Source organism: Protobothrops mucrosquamatus, unplaced genomic scaffold, assembly GCF_001527695.2.
Source record: "Protobothrops mucrosquamatus isolate PMUCROS unplaced genomic scaffold, P.Mucros_1.0 scaffold1054, whole genome shotgun sequence".
NCBI classification, from domain to species: Eukaryota; Metazoa; Chordata; class Lepidosauria; order Squamata; family Viperidae; genus Protobothrops; species Protobothrops mucrosquamatus.
The window spans coordinates 190,530-211,746 of record NW_015387286.1 but is presented as its reverse complement, the minus strand read 5'-3'; the positions used below and the strand labels follow the sequence as shown (position 1 = coordinate 211,746).

Here is a 21,217-nt window from a genome sequence, read left to right as displayed (position 1 = left end):
CAATAATGTATGCAAAACATGTACAAAATGGGTGTGTGGGAAAAACTTTGTACAATTCCATGCATTTTTTTAAAAAATAGGATGATGGCAGAGAAATTTGATCAAATAATTTTTTAATTAAGTATGTGTGAAACTGAAATGGATTTAGACGTATATCCATACTTGGAAACTGAAAGTTTCCCAACATAAAGTGTTCAGAATATAGCTTAGACAGTAAGAGCAGTTCAATTATAGTAACATCCAAAAATATATTTCTATTAATTATATTCTTGTCAAATCTTAATGGTGTAGAGTGGCAACAATAAGCTGCTGAAAGGTAGGAAATAAATCTGAAAAATAAGCAAATATTTTGTGACTGTTCTTCTCATCTCACCAAGCTGTCTATAGAGAGGTCTCAAGTTTACTGGAGCCTATTTGTACTATGCATGTAGCCTTTCTAAGCAATGCTGAGAATGATGTACTGTGGAGATAGGCATGAAGATCTCTAAAGAGCTACAGTTAGTCCTCTCTTAACAACTCTAACTGGGACCAGAATTTCCACTGCTAAGCAAAGTAGTTGTTAGGTGAAACATGTGACCACCCTGCTTAATGACAACAGTTATGATAGTCCCTCTTGCAGTAGTTAGGCCAGGACTTCTTGCTTCTCCTATCCTCCTATCCTCCCATCCTCACCTTTGCTTCAACTGCCTGCACCGCCTAACTCCCCGCAGCTGCTGTCCCTTTGCAGGACCCTCACATGGCCTCATCGAATCCTTGTGAAGTTGTACAGAGGTCTCGCAAGGCTTTGACAAGTTGCATCTCATCGACGGTGGGAGTTTGAAAACTAGTCTCCTTTTACTGTAGATTAATGTTAGATTTCTTCTTAATTCATTCTGATTTATAAGTATATATCGGGGGGGGGGGGTTGTCATTTGATAGAGGTAAAAATCTCCATTCTAAATAAATTGAGCATGACCAAATGCACTATTTAAATGCCATCTGTTGAGAATGAATGGCCAAATGATGACTTATATTTAACGTTTCCCAGAACTGTCGTTTATTTCAAAATAAGAAAAAATAGAAACTTGGTACTTAAAACTTCAAAAAGTGAAATAGAACATGACGCCTAATTTCATGTGATCAGTAGTACTTTTTTTTCTAGAGCAGTGACACAAACGGAATACATTTGTTTTTCTGGAATTTGAATTTTTTGAGGCATCCCAATATATTTTTAGTAAGGAGGATCAGGCACCCTTTTTTTAAAAAAAGAGTTGCATTCATAGAGGCAATGTGCTGGGGACCATGTGCTAACTGATAGAGATCAAAGAAGCAAAGGCATAACGCCAATATCATCCATCAACTCTCTTTTGGACATGACTTTTTTTCTTCTACTGACATCCTCTTTTTTTTCTTTCTTTTCCTGTTTCCCCCTTCTCTCCCTCTCCCTGTCCCTTCCAATTCAGAAGACTGATTGTTTTTGTCAGAGTAATCACTTTTGCCCTTCCAGAAAGTCATGAAAACCAAGCTATTCTGGTGGGCTTTGGGTAATTGAATTCATCATTGTAAATTAGACTGTTAATTGTATATTATTGAATAATTGTTATACAGTTGCTGCTGGTTTTGGTGGTATTATTAAATTATGGCACTAGAAGTGTGGTTGGTTAGGCAATTTGTAGCAATATTTTTGTCAGGAACCTTCTTTCAGCATTATACTGTTACTATGAACATTTTGGTCATAGTTTTCATAGGCTTCCATGATTTGAATGCATTTGGGAGCATACAAATTTAGTGTATCAAATTAAATTAACCTTTTGCTTAAAGGGCTTTTGAAATTCGGCTGAAAGCCACAGGTTGCCCATCTCCAAACTAGGACAAGATGTATTGGGGTTGTATCCCCGATCCAGGATTATGTAAATGTATACTTGGGGGCAAGACCTACTGAAATCAAAGTTTCATATTTCTGAAAGTATATATATAGAATTATGGTAATAAATTAATGTCATTTCAAAACCCATTCAAAATAGTAAGAATTAAGTTAGGTCGTGAATAAGTGATTTTGACACTATCTAAATGCAACTGATTTAGTGTGGACTCACAATTAACTCCATGGTTTCTGTTAAATGAAGTATAGTGAGAACATGAACTACATAAAATAAATATTTAAAACAGGTTTGAGCAATCTACAGACTTTAGCTTATTCGTGTAACCTCAATCTAATTTTAACAGCCTTTTTGCAAAAAAAAAAAAAAGTTGCCTTCTAGCAAGAGAGATCTGTCACTTCTAGCTGTCTGCTGGGCAGAAAAAAAAATAGAGTGAGCAACTGATGGCATAAAAAAAAATAGAAGAGCAAAGAAAGAGAGAGAGAGAGAGAGAGAGAAAAGGGTTGGTCCATCTATTCACTTTTGTCCACTCACTCACTCTCTTGCCTTCAGCCCTACTTTTAGTGGATTATGCTAAAGAGAATAATTTTCGATTAGGATAGGGATAAGATTTTAATCTTAAGCAATTTGAATGTCACTAAAGGTATTTAGGGAGAGCCAATTTAATGTAGTGATTAAGATTCTAGGCTAGAAACAAGGAAACTGAGTTTTAGTCCCACTTTGGGACAAAACCAGTTGGAGTACCTTGGGCCAGTTTGTTCTCTCAGTCCTGGGAAGAAGGCAGTAGTAAATCATTTCTGAAATCTTGCTTATATAGAACTAGGAAAATAGTCAGGGCAATGGCCAGGAGTTAACACTGACTGAAAGGCACACATGTGCACACACAAAGGTACATATAAGAGGCTGAGATGTACAGTACATTAAACAAAATATATGATACAACTGAGACTTCACTCTGCTCTGTTCTTGAACTCTGCATATATCACAAATTAAGTATAGCAAGAGAGTGATTCCTTATTTTGCTTTATAGAATTGGAGGTCCTGCTTCAATGCAGTTTATCAATATGTTTTTATCTTATATTACTATCATTTGTAAGGGGTAGGCAAAATTTCAAAAACAACCTGACTTAAAATTTAACTGTAATTTATCCTGAATTATTTAAGTATGAATTTATGCAAGAAAAAAAATTAAGGTGTTTTGTGTTTATGAAGAATGTGTTAAATTCCAGTTTTTCTATTCTCGTCGGTTTGATTTATATATTTGTGTTTTTTAGACTGTGCCAGCAAACAAAAAAATCAAATAAATATAGCTTGTGAAATGGCTTTACTATGATCAAGTAAATGAAGATTTTATCCATGCATAATTAAAATACCTCATTAACAGTGTGCATAGTCTGATTTACAGCTCTTAACAAAGTCTCTAGAGGAACCTCTGAATTTAATGTAAATATCCTCCTATATTCTCTATTTTGTTTCCATAGATCATTAAGGACCAAAAACTAATGGTAATCGTTGGAGGAATGCTACTGATAGATCTTTGCATCTTGATTTGTTGGCAAGTTGTTGATCCCTTGAGGAGAACAGTAGAAAAGTACAACATGGAGGTCTGTCATTTCAGCTATTTTATATTAATGGTTTTCCAGTTAGTTGTTTAAGATTGTAATGCAAAATAAAATAAAAATATATCCAAAATGATAGGTATATACGGTATATTTTAGTGATACATATATCACAAATAGAATATATACGTATGCGTGTGTATCTCACATTACACAAATGGAATCCAGCATCTCTACCATGCTAAGAGGTTTGAGATGCAGAAATATTGTAAACACAAGGGAGTTGTCTGCTAAAAGTCTATAAGAGATGGTGTTGCAATAAATAATAGATTTTCGGACTCCATTAGCAGATTCATGAGGAACTAATGCAAGCTACACATAAAATAAAAGCATAATATGACGTTCCAAAGATCACTTTATCAAAACTAAGCTTCCATTTCTACTGTTGCTATTGAGGTACTGTAATATCACTGTCTATTACTTTGCTCAAATTAGTTGATTAGTCCAATTTTGGTATCATTTTAAAAAGAGTCACCCAGGAAATATAAGTCAAGGGTGAGATACTCAATAGTATATTGTTTATTATCAGATTTGCCAGTTGTGTGGTAACATTTTCTTGAAGGGAAAGAAGTAAAATTTCTTTAAAATGCAGTAAATTAATAGTGAAAAATTTCTTTGCCTACAAATTTCTTTGACTTGCAAAAATGGGATTTGCATTGAAATAAAATATATGAAAAAAATAATTTAAAATGTAATTTTTGTTTTATATTACATTTACCTATATTTGCTGGAGGACCAGTTGGTCAAAGTGCTGGATTAAGACTAGGGAAACCTGAGTGTCTCATACTTGCATAAGCATACAAGCCAACTTGATGACTTTGGTCCAGTTGCTTTCAGCACTATAAAGAAGGCAGTGCCAACACACTTCTGAAAATGTTGTCAAGAAAACTATAGGGACTTGCCCATGTAGTCACCAAGAATCAAGACTGACTTTAATAAAAGGTGAACAATTTATGCAGTCTTTATTTTTTATTTATTTTATTTGTTTGAATTTATTCTTTACTCAACTCCAGGGAGCTTTGAACAAAAACTGACTTGGTGGCCCAAATAACACCCCCCCCCCATCACAATCCTGTGTAGTACATTTGATTTATAATAAGGTGACCAACTTTTTTACAATGAAAAGGAGGACACAAATAAATTGAAGAAAAAAATATCGTAAATAAAAGAAACATTTTATTCATTGCAACAATAATACAGACAACTTGCATGTGCAAAGTTTGCCAGCCGGGTGTTTTGGCGCACTCAGCAGCAATTCCTATTGGCTTTTGAAAGCCAATAGTGGGAATAGCACAGCTCATGCAAAAGTTGAAAAAAAACCCATCAAAAAAAGGTGCCGGAACACCGTTCTGAGCGTTCTATGAGGGAAAAAAAGCCCTGCAGATTAGTCTTCAAATATCGAAAAGGAGGACATGAAGGAGGACACTTTTTGAGGGAGGACAGAACTTACAAAAGGAGGACTGTCCTCCCTAAAGGAGGACGGTTGGTCACCTTATTTATAAGCAAAAACACATTGAACCAACAGAATTGAATAACCTATATACATTATGAAACTTTCAAATATTTTTTGTGAGTAAATATGGCTGTTTTAATGTTTTTAGGAGACAGTTGCAATTTTCTGACAAGTCATATTGTTGGCTTAAAACTGTAAGATATGAAAAAGGAGGTCTCTAGATTTGAAAAGGAAGTTAGATACTTGTTATGAATTACATTGTTTCTGCTATATTCTGTTGATGGTCACCACAGATATTTTTGTAAAACAGAGATGGCAAGTCACTGTGGTACTTGTGGGACACTTCTCCAGGTATTGATTAGGTGGCCCTTTCTGAAATAAATTGGCTTCCCAAGAGATTATCGACTCTGGCCTAATTGCATATCTTCAAACATTAAAAACTATATATATTCATAGAGCTACACCCCCTCCCACATACACACACACAAACACACACACATGCACATACACACAGGGTATATCAAAAGTCGGACTCCATAGATAAATTATTATATAATATTACATTGTTGGGATTGGTTGGCAGTTCTTCAAAACATTTCCTTAGTTGTTTGACACATGATTTTTGAATTTTTAAAAATTAGTACATAAACAAAATAAAACATTGTGATTTATCTATGGGAAATCGGAGGAAGATAGCACAACCAAAAAGTAATATGCTATGAATGTAAAACATTGTATAGCGAGCTTCTGGCAGATACAATATCTTGGAAAAGTAGAGCTACCCAGATATTAGACACAATTTATGACTAAACAAAATTGACTTACTTGTGTTCAGTGTTGAACATTTTGTTAACAATTCCATTTATTTTTATCTATGGCTTACTTTTATCAGCATCCAACCTTCAGCATGCCCACATAAAATGTTTTCTAATTTAGGCCTATTCACATGCTCCAAAGCAACATGCAATAAACTTCCTTTCTCATATTCATGTATTTCTCTTTTTTTAGTAATTTTATTATGTTTATAAGGATATAAATACAAAAGAAAATGAAGTAGTGGGAAAATGGGGGAAGACAAAGGGAAGGGAAAAATGTATATGGTAAAGAGGGAAAAGAATAATAATGATGATAAAGTTGGAAGGGACCTTGGAGGTCATCTAGTCCAATCCCCTGCTCAGGCAGGAAACCCTATACCATTTCGGACAAATGACTGTCCAGTTTTTTCTTTAAAACTTCCAGTGTTGGCGTATTCACCGCTTCTGGAGACAGGTTGTTCCCTTCTGGAGGCAGGAAAAGCACTGACTCCAAATCATTGTAGCACAGTAGAATAGGATAATAACATTATAGCCTCATTTTTTTACTTTTAAGTGCTAATATATACTAGCCATTTCTATAACAACAAGCCTACCTAATTAGCAAAACCCAAAGTCAGTTTCAGTTTTTTCCCATCTCAAGCACAATTTCAGAAGCAGTTTCTTTTCTTTGATTAAGGACATTCACACATTTTTCAATAACTAACCAAAGAGCAAAGCCTAATGCATTTCTCAAAGTTTCACAATTGTCTACTATTTGCACCTTTATCATCAGAATTTTAGCTTTTAGATTTTTTAGCCATTACTTTCTCCCAAAACTTGATATGTTCAGGACATTATGGAAACATGTTTTAAAGAAGCATTATTCTTATCTCCAACAAAATGCTGTTTTTGACAGTCCTTTTCTATGCAAACATAATGGAGTCAATAAGTTCTAAATAATATTTTTTGTAGTTATGTACTCATCTCATACACCATTCCCATCCTTTCATCCATGTCTATCATCTGATCATCACACTGAGTTGTATAATTTTTCATTTTTCTTCTATGCTTTATTTATCCAACTTATTTTATAAATATTATATTTTCCCCTCTCTGTTAATTCCACAAATATCCTACCTCCTCTTATCTTCTCTCCTCATATTATTGAAAGGGACCTTAGAAGTCATCTAGTCAAGCTCTCTGTTCAGTTCTGGATTTGCTAGAACATTTCTGACTGAGAGATTGTCCAGCCTCTGTTTGAAGATTTCTAAAGAGAGAGAATTCAACACATCATGTAGCAACCTATTTCATGCAGTTTCATACAATCAGAAAATTCCTATCCTGCACCTCCTTCCGTGTTCTTTTAACCCATGAATTTGGGTCCTGCGTTCTTGATCAACAGATAATATTCTGCTTTGTCTTTTGAGTGACAACACTTTAGCTATTTGAAGATTTATAATATCTTCAATAAATCTTTTTTTTTGTAGCTTAAACAATACTCAACTTCTTTAACTGTCCTTCATGGGGACAGTTTGTTTCCACACCTTCACCATTTTGGTAGCTCTCTGAAATTGCTCCAATTTGCACTGTCCTTTTTGAACTATGATGCCCAGAACTTAGCAAGATATTCCAACATGGTCTGATCACAGCCAAATAAAATATAAAAATTATTTCCTGTTATGTAGCTTCTAACTCCTTTTAATATACCCCATTAATGGTACCTCTTGGAAACCTCAGCTCATTTTGAGATTTAGCCTTTCCTTCCTTCCTTCCTTCCTTCCTTCCTTCCTTCCTTCCTTCCTTCCTTCCTTCCTTCCTTCCTTCCTTCCTCCCTCCCTCCCTCCCTCCCTCCCTCTTATTAATTCACGTGTTTTATTGTACATTCTTCTTACGTTCCAGGTTACAGTCTTATAACTATGATTGTCAAAATATGGTTCCATGAATATTGGTTTTATTAAAATAATGCTTTTAGTAATTTTTTTTAAAAAAAAGAGTAGACTAGGTCATCAGCTTTAGTCATATTTGCACCATATATCAGCATTCCTGGCTAGTGATAAAGATAATACTTGTTCTGATAATACAGTACAGTTCTGGCACCTTTTTAGTCAGATTCTACAAGCATAATCAGTTTTATAGCAAGCATGTTTTTTCCCCTTCTCCTGCAAGCTAGGAACTCTGATTTAAAGCACCCAGCAAACCATCACATCCAACCAAGTAGGAGCTACACACAATGTGCTATCGCTACACTCAGTATACTTTTATATATCAGTTATCTAAATATACCATACAGAAATAGACATTTTAGTTTTATTTTTTTATATGCTGCCATCAAAGCTAAATTTCCCAACTGGCTTATATTTTTCCTTCTTGTATAGCTTTTTGTAGATTGAACTGCACTACAAAATTTAGGGAAATATTAACATTGAAATATACTGTACTTCTGTTTGCTCACGAGATAGAGAAATGCAATTATGTGTGCATGAAAATCAAAGCTATACTCTCTTCTGTCACTCCAGTTGATGTTCAGTGGTCACCAGATGTTTATACTGATTTAACTGGGTTGTGATTCACTAATCTCTTCCATTCAGTAAAGGGAGATGAGGCTTCTTTTTAATGCCCAAAAGCAATTAGTCTCTTATTTAATCTCTTTCACTCTACAACTATGAGATGAATTGGTGCACAAATAAAATGTTAGAGACAGGAACAGTACTCCCATTAAAAAACTATAATGCTGCATATCATGAACCTGATAAAATATTTTGTATAGTATTTACCTACCAAGGTTTTCTATATACCTGGTAGATTTGGGAAGAGGGAGAAGAGGGACAATGGTTACAATGAGAAAAAGGTATCATTGCTATTGTCTTTATTAAATAAAATACTGACTTTTTAAAAGTTTAGTATTTATATCAATCTCACCTTCCAAAACTGATGGAGAAGAGAATTGTGGAAGGAAGGAAGGAAGGAAGGAAGGAAGGAAGGGAGGGAGGGAGGGAGGGAGGGAGGGAGGGAAAGAAAGAAAAAGAAAGAAAGAAAGAAAGAAAGAAAGAAAGAAAGAAAGAAAGAAAGAAAGAGCTTAAAACCAATTAACTGAAGGACTGTCTTCTTTCATATTAATATCATAGTCCTTAAAGGTAATTTCATGAATCTTGTTCCAAGAATGTTATGGGTATCAGGGATAAGATAAGGCCATCTGTATATAAAGACTGCATTTCTGGAATGTGTTCTCCAAAGTGAATTTAGCATGATACCTGGATTCATTTGATACACTAGTATTTTAGAACTTATTGGAGGTTTGAAAATAATTTTATATTTGACATTATATTGTTTCTAAACATTTGTCTTGACTTGTTAATGGACCTCTAAAGAATGTATGTCAGAAAGACAGTATGTAAGTAGCTTAACATTAAATATGAAACTAGCAATCTGCTATGCAAGGAGATTTGGCATTCTTGTCTGTCCAGACTGTATTGGGAAACTTTTATTTGTGACAGAACTAGATGTGAGGAGGTGTGAACAGTCCCATGGTGCAGTTAGTATCTTTTCCCATTGCATTTCCCATTTGTCTTTCCCAGATTTAGCATCTATTGATATAAATCAAATTGAAAGTGATTATTGAAGGATGCAACCAAAAGTTGGCATAAGTAAAAAAAGGGAGGATGAATAAAAATAATCAAAAAAAGGCTTTTTGACATTACTGACTGTTCATATGAACAATTTAGTCTTGAATGACCATATGTAACATTAAATAATTGGGGATTTACATTTATTATTAAATGGATATTTTATATTGAATGAAAGCTTTATTGGCCATAAAAAATCCTCAAACTATATTATGGACCTTAGATCACATAATAAGTAAGCTTTCAGGTTCTCCAAAACTTTTTTTTTAATGAGACAAGATAGTAAAGTAAAAAGGAAAGGAAGAAAGCGAGTAGTGGATTTTAAATCATAGAAATTCTGCTGACTCTCAGCTGCCTGCAGTTCAGCAGTTCAATTCTCACCAGCTCAAGGTTGACTCGGACTTCCATCCTTCCTAGGTTGGTAAAATGAGGATCCAGATTGTTGCGGGCAATATGCTGACTCTGTAAAGCACTGTGAAGTGGTATAGAAGTCTAAGTGCTATTGCTATTTTACAATTAAATTTAGAAATGTCAGTAGGCAGGCAAACTAGACTCAATTGCAGCCTTCACAACCTAATGCCCTCCATATATTTTGAATTCTAATTTTCCTCATACTGAACCAAGAAAGCCATTGTCTATGTTCACTGAAGTGATTGGTGCTGTAATCCAACACATCTGGAATATATGAAACGATTGCTTTATCAAATACAGGAACAGAAAATATCTGATTCCTGTTGTTGAAAGTATAAAACAATACGGCTTTCAGACCCATTCATGGTGCTATTAATATCTGCCAATTCAAGGAGTACTTAAAGTATCAGAATAACTCTCTTCTTTCATTTTTTCTGCACTTATTACCTACTTCACAGCTGCTGTTTTATCCTCCTGTTTCCAGTGTTTCTCTCTTCACTTTGCTTTGCTTTGACAGTATGCATATTTGTATATCTGTTTGTGTTCCTACAACTATCTTCTGCACACACAAGATGTCTTTTTTGGCAAATTAGAGCATATGCTGTTATCATACCTTGGTTTCCTTTAATCCTTTCTTGATACTAGAAATACCTTGATGTGTTAGCAAACTAATCCTAAGAGCATGATATGAAAATTCAACAACTTTTTAAAATTAAACAGCTCTAGATTTTGTCAGTGCCTACATGGAAGAACATCTGGGTTGTGCAGCATTTCTAATTCAAGTGCTAAAATCTCCTTTGAAATATGAAGATTGCTTATGTAAATACTTGTCTGTTACTCTTTAATGCAGCTTTTGTATAAAAATATGCAGTGCATATTTGGTATGCTCAGAAGTGTTATGGTGGGGGAAATAAATAGCACCTGCAGCAACCTTAAATTGCAGCAGAGCCCCCAAATTAAATAAAAATATATTTGTATTTGCCTGAAAAAAGTAACACTGCCAAACTAGCCATCCTTCAGTTGACTTTGCCAGAAAAAATAATTAATTTTGAACTGTTATTAAAAGAACAATATAAAGTAAGAAAATTGCATTACAATAAAGATATAAAAATTACTTTAAAAAAATCATTCCAACCAGAAATCATCATTTTGAGCAATCTTTCTATTTTGGCAGAAAAGAGCTGATTGAAATGCTGAGAGGAAATACATACCAGGATTTTGTGTCCAGAATGGTAATTTTTTTCCAACCGTATGAAATTATCTTTTTAGCTATACCTGCCCTCTGGTGAAGTTCCAAAAGTTCTTGAAAATTTGACTGTTCTACATTTTTTATTAGGGTGGTTGTGAGCCCTTTTTTGCTTGAGATATTTTTTTCCTCTTGATATACTATTTATGACCTATTTCCTTCTTTTAAAAATCTAAGCCACCAAACTATTATATTACATTACATTATATGTTATTATATTTTATTTAATATTTATATACAGAATAGCCAATTGCACCACAATACTGTATATCAGCATTTAAAACTTTTTTATATAACTGGTGTGTTAATTTAAGTTGTAGAAGGGAACTGACTGAAAACATTGGAGAGTCAGTTGTTGTGATTAATGTTGAAAGGTTGGTGTTCCAATTTATCCTACTTCTCTGTTCTTTTATTTTAGCCACACAGATTTTCAGGTCAGGAAGAGTTGCTGAAATAATTACTTCTGATATGTTGCGTAACTTTCACAAATTTCATTTCTTATTGTATCTTTTTGCATCCTTCCAGTGTTACAACATACTCTTTTGAAGCGTCAGCCAGCTAATTAATATGACTGTGTGGGCAGGTTTTACTTGTAATTGATGCATGTGTAGATTCTAAATAAAACACAAAACATTTACCAAATATAGAAGACGTATTTTAGAAGATAGTACCAATAAAGGAGAATATTTGTAGCTCAGGGTTGAAACGAGGAGTCCTTGGTGCTCTCTGAGCTTGGTTGTTTTCTTGCAGACATTTCATTACCCAAACTAGTTAACACCATTAGTGCCAAATTAGCACTGATGTTGTTATGTAGTTTGGGTAATGAAATATCTCCAGGAAAACAACCATCCTCAGAGAGCATCAAGGACCCCTCAGAAGATGGTACCTTTTAACTTGATATTCCCGGGATATATCTATTAATCTACATATGAGATCTCATTATGAATTACAGATTATTGTTTTAGGAACACTCCTCTCTATTTTTTTCCATTTGTATTGCTTATTCCAACCAGTGCCCAAATTTGCTTCTTCATGTGGAACAAACATATTCATCATTTACTCTAGCCCTCAATTGTTTTGCTCCACTGTGGTTGATTGATTGATTTTGTGTTTTTGAGTCAATATTGACTCCTGGCAACTGCCTGGAATAGTTTCTGCAGTTTTGGGGGAAAGGTTTTGAGAAGTGATTTGTCATTGCTTCCTTCCTTGGGCTGAGAGTGAATGATTGGCCCAAGATCACCCAGCTAGCTTTGTGCCTAAGGTGGGGACTAGAACTCACAATCTTCTACTATATCAGAAATTGTTATTTTTATTTTTTTATAGCAAGTTAATAAAAATATATCACTAAATGCAAGTATTCTAGCAAATATAATAAAACATGTCTTTATCTAGGCTAGTTTAATTTACTCAGACTTGTACAATCTCACCAAGTTTCTAGGAAGATATGTTTTTTCAATCTTGTGAAATACCTTTTAAACAAGATGCGCTTGAGTTAGAATCTGAGTTTTTCTGAATGGAAAGCACATGGTCTACTGAGAAATAGTCTCCTCCATATTAAGCATCTTGCTCATGCTTGATGTGGAACACCAAATGACTCCATTCATATAAATACTGTGTGTCCTGCATTTTCATTAGTTTTGATTGTGGAACATCTTTTTCATTCAGTAATACTTTGATTGTGGAACATCTTTTCATAATAAATTGAGCTAGCTCCCTCTTCTGTTGTGATATGCTTTTCACTAACATTAAATACAATTTAATATCTGTTGAGGTATTATCTTTATTAATTGCTACTGTGTCCTACTTTTGCTTGTTTTAATTATATAGATTTAATGTTGCTTGATTAATCTTTAGCCAGGATTGTATTGTGGAGTCAAAAGGCAGAAAAAAAATCTCCGTTTTTAAATTCTTCTAATTTAAACTATTCAAAGAAATAGTTAAAACACAAATATATTATTGACACAACTCATATTAAACTTTATAATTTGCTAAAATGTTTTCAAGAATTGCATCTCTGTAATATTTTTTAGTGTTTTCTGTGATATCTATTTTAACATCTGTTGCTTTTAGTGGTGCTTCTGAGTAATCATTTTGCTATGCTGCTTTTGATTTCATTTCATATAAATGTTATCTGTATTTTTATTCTACAATAGTTTGAGTTACACAACGCTCAAGAAATAATTGCATAAAGAAATAATTGCTATGTATATACTGGTAAGGGCCAGTATTATATATGGAAGAAAAAAGTATCTGTATTAATTAAAAATTAGCTTGAACATTTTGGAGATACTGTACATTCAAAAAGACATTTCAGATGCTTAATTCAGACAGTCTGATTCCAACTCCCAAATCTTTAAAATTAATTAAATTAAAACTTGTACTTTTAAGGCTTGATTCATTTAAGTAAAGTAGTAATTTAAATGTTTAAATAAAAATATTAAAATAACATTTTTCCTGCTGCATTGAAGCTCATTTTCTTCTTAATGTGTGTGCAGACATTCAAATTCTCTGTCTGTACAAATTATAAGTGCATAGAGCCACAGCTGAATTAATAATCTATTATATCCAAGATTCCTGCTTAAATTGTGATTCCTGAGCTATGCTTTTTATTTGTCCTAGTCTAAACTATCTGCTGAAAAGCATCTGCTCACTTATGATAGTTCTTGCTGAAATATTTGTTAAATTTATAATCCCACTTTTACTTTGTATACCTCAAGGAATCATGTTCTGGTTAGGGAATGAATAATCCCATGAAAACAGGGCCTGTCCATCTCCCTATGTAAGAATAAAATATTGAAAACGGGAGACTGTCATAGGTAGCTTCTGTCATGATATGGAACCTTGGTTGGGTAGGTTTTGAAACCATAGAATATAGTCTGTGTATGATGGCTAAACCTTTTCCTCAGTTTCCTCAATGCCCACCCCTTAAGTTCCTTCAAACATTGAGAATTATATTATACAAAAAATATTTATTTATTTATTTATGAAAGTGTGTATGCATTTCAGGAACTATTGAAATTTAAATAACCATTCATATATATTTCAAACTTATGTATGTGATTTAAATTCTATCTGCCAGGCAATTCAATCGGTTTTACAATAGAAAGAATTTCATAGCAAAGTGCATTATAAAATATAGAATCAGATTGCTTGAGATAGTTTTTGAAGTTTTTAATATACTGGTCAGAGCTGTGTTTTTTTTAAAAAAAAAATATTACATTCCTCCATTCACTAATTATTAAAACAGTACACTTAATTTTTAGAGAAAAAATAAATATGTTTATACAACAAATCTTTTTTGCAAATTAGCCACTCTAAACAGAAGCATGAAATGAGAGTTGCTCATTTCCACCGCTCCCATTGGCCAGCTTCTGGTAACCGTTTCACACGAAATGAAAATGGAAGCCTGACCTTGCTTCCGTTAAAGGCCCATGCAAAACCTGCAATTGCTTAAATACAGCTGATTTGAATCTAGTTAGGAGACATTTTCTGCATTCCTATAAAAATAGCCACTGCCACTTATTTTTTATCACTTTTGAATCAGTTTCTAGGGAAACAAACAACATTGTGATAACTGGAAACCAGCAATAGAAGCTGACTCAGCTGGTGGCCAGTTTTGTTTCTGTTTCCATGGAAACAGATTTGAAACAGGCATAAATAATTTTTCAAAACACAGGTGGCTCAAAGAAGGTTGGACAAATACATTTCCTCAGTCATTTACCTGGGTCAGTAAAAATTGCCTTGAAGACTAGCATTTAATAACATTCTATTTTATTAAGATCACTAACCAAGTCTCAAATTCATGTATTTTGTCATCAACATTAAGAATATAAAATTCTAATAAAATCCCTTAGAAATTATATAAATAATAATTCTATTTAACTACACCATATTCTTTCCTAAAGAAGGACACAAGGCCTCCAAGCAGCCAGACAGCTTGGCACTTAATTTTGCAATCTTGGACCCCAAGCAAAATTGCTAAAATAAAAATAATCTGAGGAACCAAAGATTTTGCAAATTGTAGGCAAAAATCCTTATAAAACAGCAATATAGAGTCATGAGCTACATTTTGATTATGCTCTCCCCACAAGAGCAAAATAGTTCAAAATATTGTAAGGTATTTTTTTAATATTGTACCTGCTTTCTTGAATTGCCAGTGCTTTTTTTCTAAAAAAATAAATAAAAGGTGCCGGAACTTATACACATCATACAACCTGCCTTGCCTGCCCTACAAGGTTCCATCCAAAAAAGGTGCCGGAACTCCGTTCTGGGCGTTCTATGAGAAAAAAAGCCCTGTGAATTGCAGAGGGAAGGCTATTAAATTTTGCCAGGTAAATATGCTAAAGATCTTCCAAATATCTTGCTGCCTGTGGTTTTCTTCCAATTACCTTATTTCCAGTTACTACAGTTAAAGACATTATTATATGATCTGTGTCAAATATCAGTTATTCTTTCTTTTAGTATCGTTTTGATTTCATTATATCCTATTCTCAAATTAACAGGGCTAGACCAGGTCAGGAGAAGCTCAAATTAAGCTAATAATAAATTATTCTTAAATAGATTCTGTACTCCATAGTTCTCAGTCCTGCTTTACTTCTAATTGATGTGCTACATTTGGGCTGCTCTTTGCTCCTTGTTATGGTCTGCTTTGTTTCCAAGACTAATTTTATGCCATAAGGAATTGTGCCAAAGGTGCAGCTGTGAGTGATTTAAATACAGTTGAGATATATTAAGCCTCTCTTATATAAATATTGAACAAGATGCTTGCATTTGCTTCAGTGCTCCTCTGTGGGCAGTACATAGAAAGTGGGCTTCACAATTTGTAGAGAAATGAAAAATCATTCCTAGGTAATTGAAGCTTTTCTACCTGCCAAATAATACCCAATAATGGTGCAAATCCAAATTCTGGGTCTTTTTTAAAAAATTCTATAACTATAACTCAACTATAAATGTTACATAAAGATATAAAACCTAAAGAGCTGTTTTCGGCCCGATTGGGTCATTTGAAATAAAATTATATCATCTGAATATTGGAGCACTGTAATATATCTTTGTAATTTCAGGAGACAGAATTGTGCTTTGGTTAAATTTATGCTGGTCTTTGACTAATGAACATTTTATTGGTTAAATTGGTTAAATTTGGCTATACCTAGTAATAAGAGTAATATTTATTTTCCCCTCTTTGGGTGGGTGTAAACTTAGAAAGTTGGCCAAGATTTTAAAAATAACATTTTCATGCATTTTATAAATGAGAGTCAATAGATATAGCGTTGAATCTGTCCTATAATTTTATCTTTGAAACATGCTCAAATGCCTACTTAAAATCAATGAAGTAGCATAATACAGATGTATATTTCTTTACCAGATAACATAGCCCAACTTCTTGACAGACTCTTGATTAGTCTATCAAATTTCACTTTAGGTGTCTCATATAGATTTAATTAATAATATTGCACTTCTAATATTGTATTTTCTTTTACTGTACCCTAATCTCAAGAATATGTAGGTATGCTGCTGTGTATGTTTTCAAGAAAAGATTGCATAACCATTTGTCCAGGATGATATGATGTCCCCTATCTTGGGCAGGGGGGTGGACTAGAAGACCTGTGCATCCATTTTAGCCATGTGATTCTTTGTGAGTAGCATAGCCACCATTTCAGACCACTCTAATCCCTATTGCTTTCCCAGATTTTCATTAATTAATTGGAGGCCGAAGGGGGAATCTCTCCAAATATATCATGGTACAGGATTCATCCCCATAGGTGTTGAAAACATTTCTCCCATCTTCTTAATGAAACATCACATTCCAAGTAAGACTTAGTATAGATATGGGGAAATATTAATCTGCAAAAATAAGAAATATCTTTTGATTAACTATCAGGACTTAGTTTCATTTGTCTATTACCTTTTTCAGAACAAGTATTTTTGTTTCTAGCAATAAGAACCTGACTCAGGTCTGTTTCTTAATTAAGGCTGTAATCAGGGTTTTTTTGGCAAGTAGCCTAATAAATCTTCATTGTTCTGCTCTGTTCTCTATTCATGTGGTGTGGGAACTGGGAGGCCTTAGGTCATCAAACTCGATCAAGTCACGTGACATATTGTGACATATTGTGATGTTTTTTGTCTTTGTGAAGCTGGGGTGGGTATGGCCTGCACATGACGCATCCAGCCTGCGGGCCTCCAGTTTGACACACCTGCCTAAAGTCATCCCCATCTGATTTTTCTAGCTGCTCAGGTGGTGCATGTGTTTGATCTTTTTCATGTGATTCCTAGCTTTGTCCTTCCTGAGGCTGACATTCTACAGACTCATTGCAACAGCTTCTTCAAGGTCTGATTCTGAATTCTGGTCCGTGACACTGCCTTCAGTATGATACTATATTTAGAATATTGGCCATACTTGTTACCATCTATCATATGGTGCATGGAATATAATCCATGGAGTATAATCCTGACAGGAGGCGTGTCAGAACTAATCTCTGCTCCCTAAAGAAATAAGGGAAAAGGAACAACAGAGGAGGGAGTGAAAAACTGACAAGCCTGGCCCTTGGCTCTTATGGAAAATGCATACTAATACAGGAACTCAAGGGCAACAAAATTCTCTACCTTAGGCACTTCTTCTGAGTACATGGGGTGGCTTAGCTAGACTGAATGCTGGGTTGCTGCTTTTAATTTTAATTCCTGTAGGAAAAGCAGCTTTGTTATGCTTGGAAAACTTCTATGCTCTGTGCTGCTACATTCTGATGAGGAGAGAGAAACAATATGACTTTTATTTTACTCTTGAGTTCAGGGGTGTAGAGAAAGGGAAAGAGACCTTGGGAATTGTTTTGTATTTTATGCAGAGGTGGAAGGTAAGAAGAAAAACACTGAATACTTGAGGGAGTTTTTAGTGCTTTGTTTGCTTATTGGTTGCTAGTGAGAAATATTTCTTCAATGTCTGGTAAATTTGCAAGGGAATTAGGACAGACTTTAATTTTTAGAAAGAGAATTTCATGACGTGATGCAGAAAGGAACCATGGAAATCAAACTGGTGTAGAGATGGGTGTTGGATTAGGACTGGAGCAATCTAGGTTCAAGTCCACTCAACCACAGAAATTCACCAGATGACTTTGAGCCAATCAATCTCCCTTGACCCCAGGATATCTCAGAGTGATTGTTTTAGAATTAAAATTAAAGATGTGATTTTTTAAGCCATTTTGAGCTTCTGAAGAAAAGATAGAATATGAACCAAATCAATAAATGAATATATATCCTCACCTTTCATGTTGGAATGTGTATGTATGTATGACAGAGAGAGCAGAAAGGAAAGCTGACTTATGTGCTCTGTAAACAGTTAACACATAGAACAAGATATGTGAAGACATTCTAGCAAGAAAATAATAACACATTTCCAAACCAAAAAGCCAGGTTCTGATTTAAAAGTTTTATTCCCCGGGAAGGCTTATATTATCAGTTATAGCAGCAAAATATTATCTATTCCACATCCTTTTGTATCTTCTTTGACTCCATAAAAATCTCTATAAGTTCTGAATGCTTCATAAGCATTACTTTCTAAAATTTAGCTTCTATGTGTTGGTCATAGAAATGGGTTTATAGTAACCCACATATTCTCTGATTTTCCTCATGGAGAGAAGAGGAAGACCAGATTACTCAGTGCTACCCCCATCAGGACCATGTCCTGGGGCATCATAGGTTCATAAACCAGGAATCTTAATTTTTGCCACAAAATATTAACTCAGCTAGTCCTCCAGAAAAAAAAATCAGGTTTGTAACACTTCATCTGTAGCCTGGCATGGTTCTATCCCCAAATACTTCTTTCATATGTTATTGTAAAGAGGTGTAAGTCAATCCTGAATTAAAATAATAAAAAACAGTATCCACTCAATTGATATGATTTCAGCATTAGAAATTAAATTAAATACTTTAAATTTCTGATATTTAAGTACAGGACTGGTGTGTGGTCCCATGCTAGAGTCAATTAAGACCACAGATGAGAAATTTATTAAGAGTTGGAATTCAGACAACTCTCCTCTCTATTGTAGACAACCTCTTTGTAGGTACAGTAGTCCTCTCCTCCAAAATTATTTGAGAGAAATTATCCTTTAGCAAGGCCTAATTTCTTATATTCTAATGTGTTTTAACTACTCCAAGTTAACAACAATACAAATCAAACATTCTCTAAAGCAACTTTATATCAGTTGCAGAAGGTAAATTACTGTTTTTATATTCTATAAATAGCAGTAGCTTAGTGAATTTAACTAATTCACAACTTCTTCAAGGGATTTACCAATTCACAGCTTTTCTATGTTTTTGCAGATTCCTAAAAAGAGAAATCTTTTTAGAGAATGATTTAGTATATATTTTGTTTCGGTAAGGGATGCATGCATGCGTGCACATACACATACACATAAGCAAATTGAGGCTTCCTACTGCTCAGCCTCAAAGAGGATTTAAATCATTCATGTATGTTATCTTTGCTTGAAAAACGTCATTCAAGTTTTCCTTTTGAATAGACCAAGCTTTTCCCTATGATCTGCTTTCCATTCCCAATAGAAAATGTGGTATAAAAATAAAGAATCTTTGAATCCTTGCTAGCAGCATCAACGTGGCAACAGCTCAGCTTGACTTGACACCATCATTTTATTCTGCATAGATACTCTAGCTTTTTGCTGTTTGCTACTCATTCCAAAGGTGTCTAAGATGTGTTAACCAGACAATGCACTTTTTCAAAGATGGGAGAATCACAGAAACAAGAGGAGGAGTGATTGTTTGTATTCTCATGATACCCCATAATTGTCACTAAAAGTACCGACAAGACCTTTAGTGGATGAAAATGGGGAAGAGAATTTGAAGGGAAAGAAAACAACATTATCCTTGCGCTACTTAGGAAAGTTGTGCACAATGTAGAAGAATAATTTTACATGAAATAATACTGCAGGGAAATAATATGGATTGAAACTACTGAGGAAAGCTTTATCCCTTCCCACTCACTTGGGCAGCTGCCCTGTCAAGGAAAATTTATAGGTAATGAAAGCATTAGTAGGGGCAACTTATATTCGTAAATTGTTCATAAATGAGGTTTTATGGGTTGCCCAGTATGTAACTAGAAACTAATTAATAGGATGCCTGTCACTATTTCTCACTGAAAACTGAACATTAACTTCTGGGTCGGTGCATCCAGATATAAAAGACTAACACATAGGAAGGAGAAATACCATAGCTATCACTGCATCTTTCTTCACGTGGTTCATTTGCTGTGGGCTTTTAGATTTCATAGTAATGAAGATGAAAGATTGATTGGCTCACTGCTGACCTACTTTAAAGAAATGAAAGAGCAGGTGGCTGTTTTTTAGCTGACTGAAAACAAAAAGTGATAGAAAGAGACATAGAGATAAATGTTCTGAATTCTGCCGTTGCATATAAAATCATTTTGAGAAGGAATCATTTACACATGGTTCATCTAAAATAAATTCTTTTTGTTATAGTAGCATTTATTTGCTTAACAGCACAGTTTTTCTACTTTTAATAAACTTATTACTTAATCAGGCTATAATGCACCATTAATACATAAAGCTTAATGTTTTAAATACTTATCTCAAAATTTCATTATAATTGAAATATTTTTAATCTCCGCCTGTAAAAAAGTAAATCTTTGTCTAAAGTTAACATTGACATTTTCTTAGCTATCCATTTTTGTGTAATATGAAACCATTACAATAAAATATAGTAGAATTGGGCAGTAATTGCCAATTAGGTTATCTTACTTTATTGGTTGCTTGAAAACAAGACATTTATTTCTCTGTTCAAAAATGCAGTTTAAGCTGGACTTGAGAACTTAAAAATGCAGTTTAAGCTGGACTTGAGAACTTAAAAATGCAGTTTAAGCTGGACTTGAGAACTTTAAGTTCTCAAGTCCAGAAAGAAGCAACAAAGGATACGGTATATAGAAGGTCTCCACTGTTATTGCTAGCTAGTTGCTTAACATCTTTTCAAGAATTTTTTTTTTTACCCAACAATAAACACATACTGTGATGGATGCCTGTTTTATTATTTTTATTTTAGAAAACTGAACTTTATGTTTTTGGTTTTAGGACTCTATAAGCCACCAGGTTTGTTCCTCTACTCATCGTAGTTCTTTAAACTAAGTTTAAAATCTGAAATGTTGCATATTCTTCAAAAGATGAGGAGAAATTTGACTGTGTACTTCCTAGACAA

The 21,217-nt window shown here is 34.0% G+C and overlaps 1 protein-coding gene across 1 annotated transcript in view; it reads left to right on the top strand.

Annotated features, from left to right (window-relative positions):
* Window positions 1-21,217, top strand: part of LOC107291117 (gamma-aminobutyric acid type B receptor subunit 2) — a 124,121-nt gene that overhangs the window by 20,277 nt on the left and 82,627 nt on the right. The window contains exon 6 of the mRNA XM_015820078.1: window positions 3,341-3,463. Coding sequence (XP_015675564.1) covers window positions 3,341-3,463 — 123 coding nt within the window. The remainder of the gene's footprint in view (window positions 1-3,340; window positions 3,464-21,217) is intronic.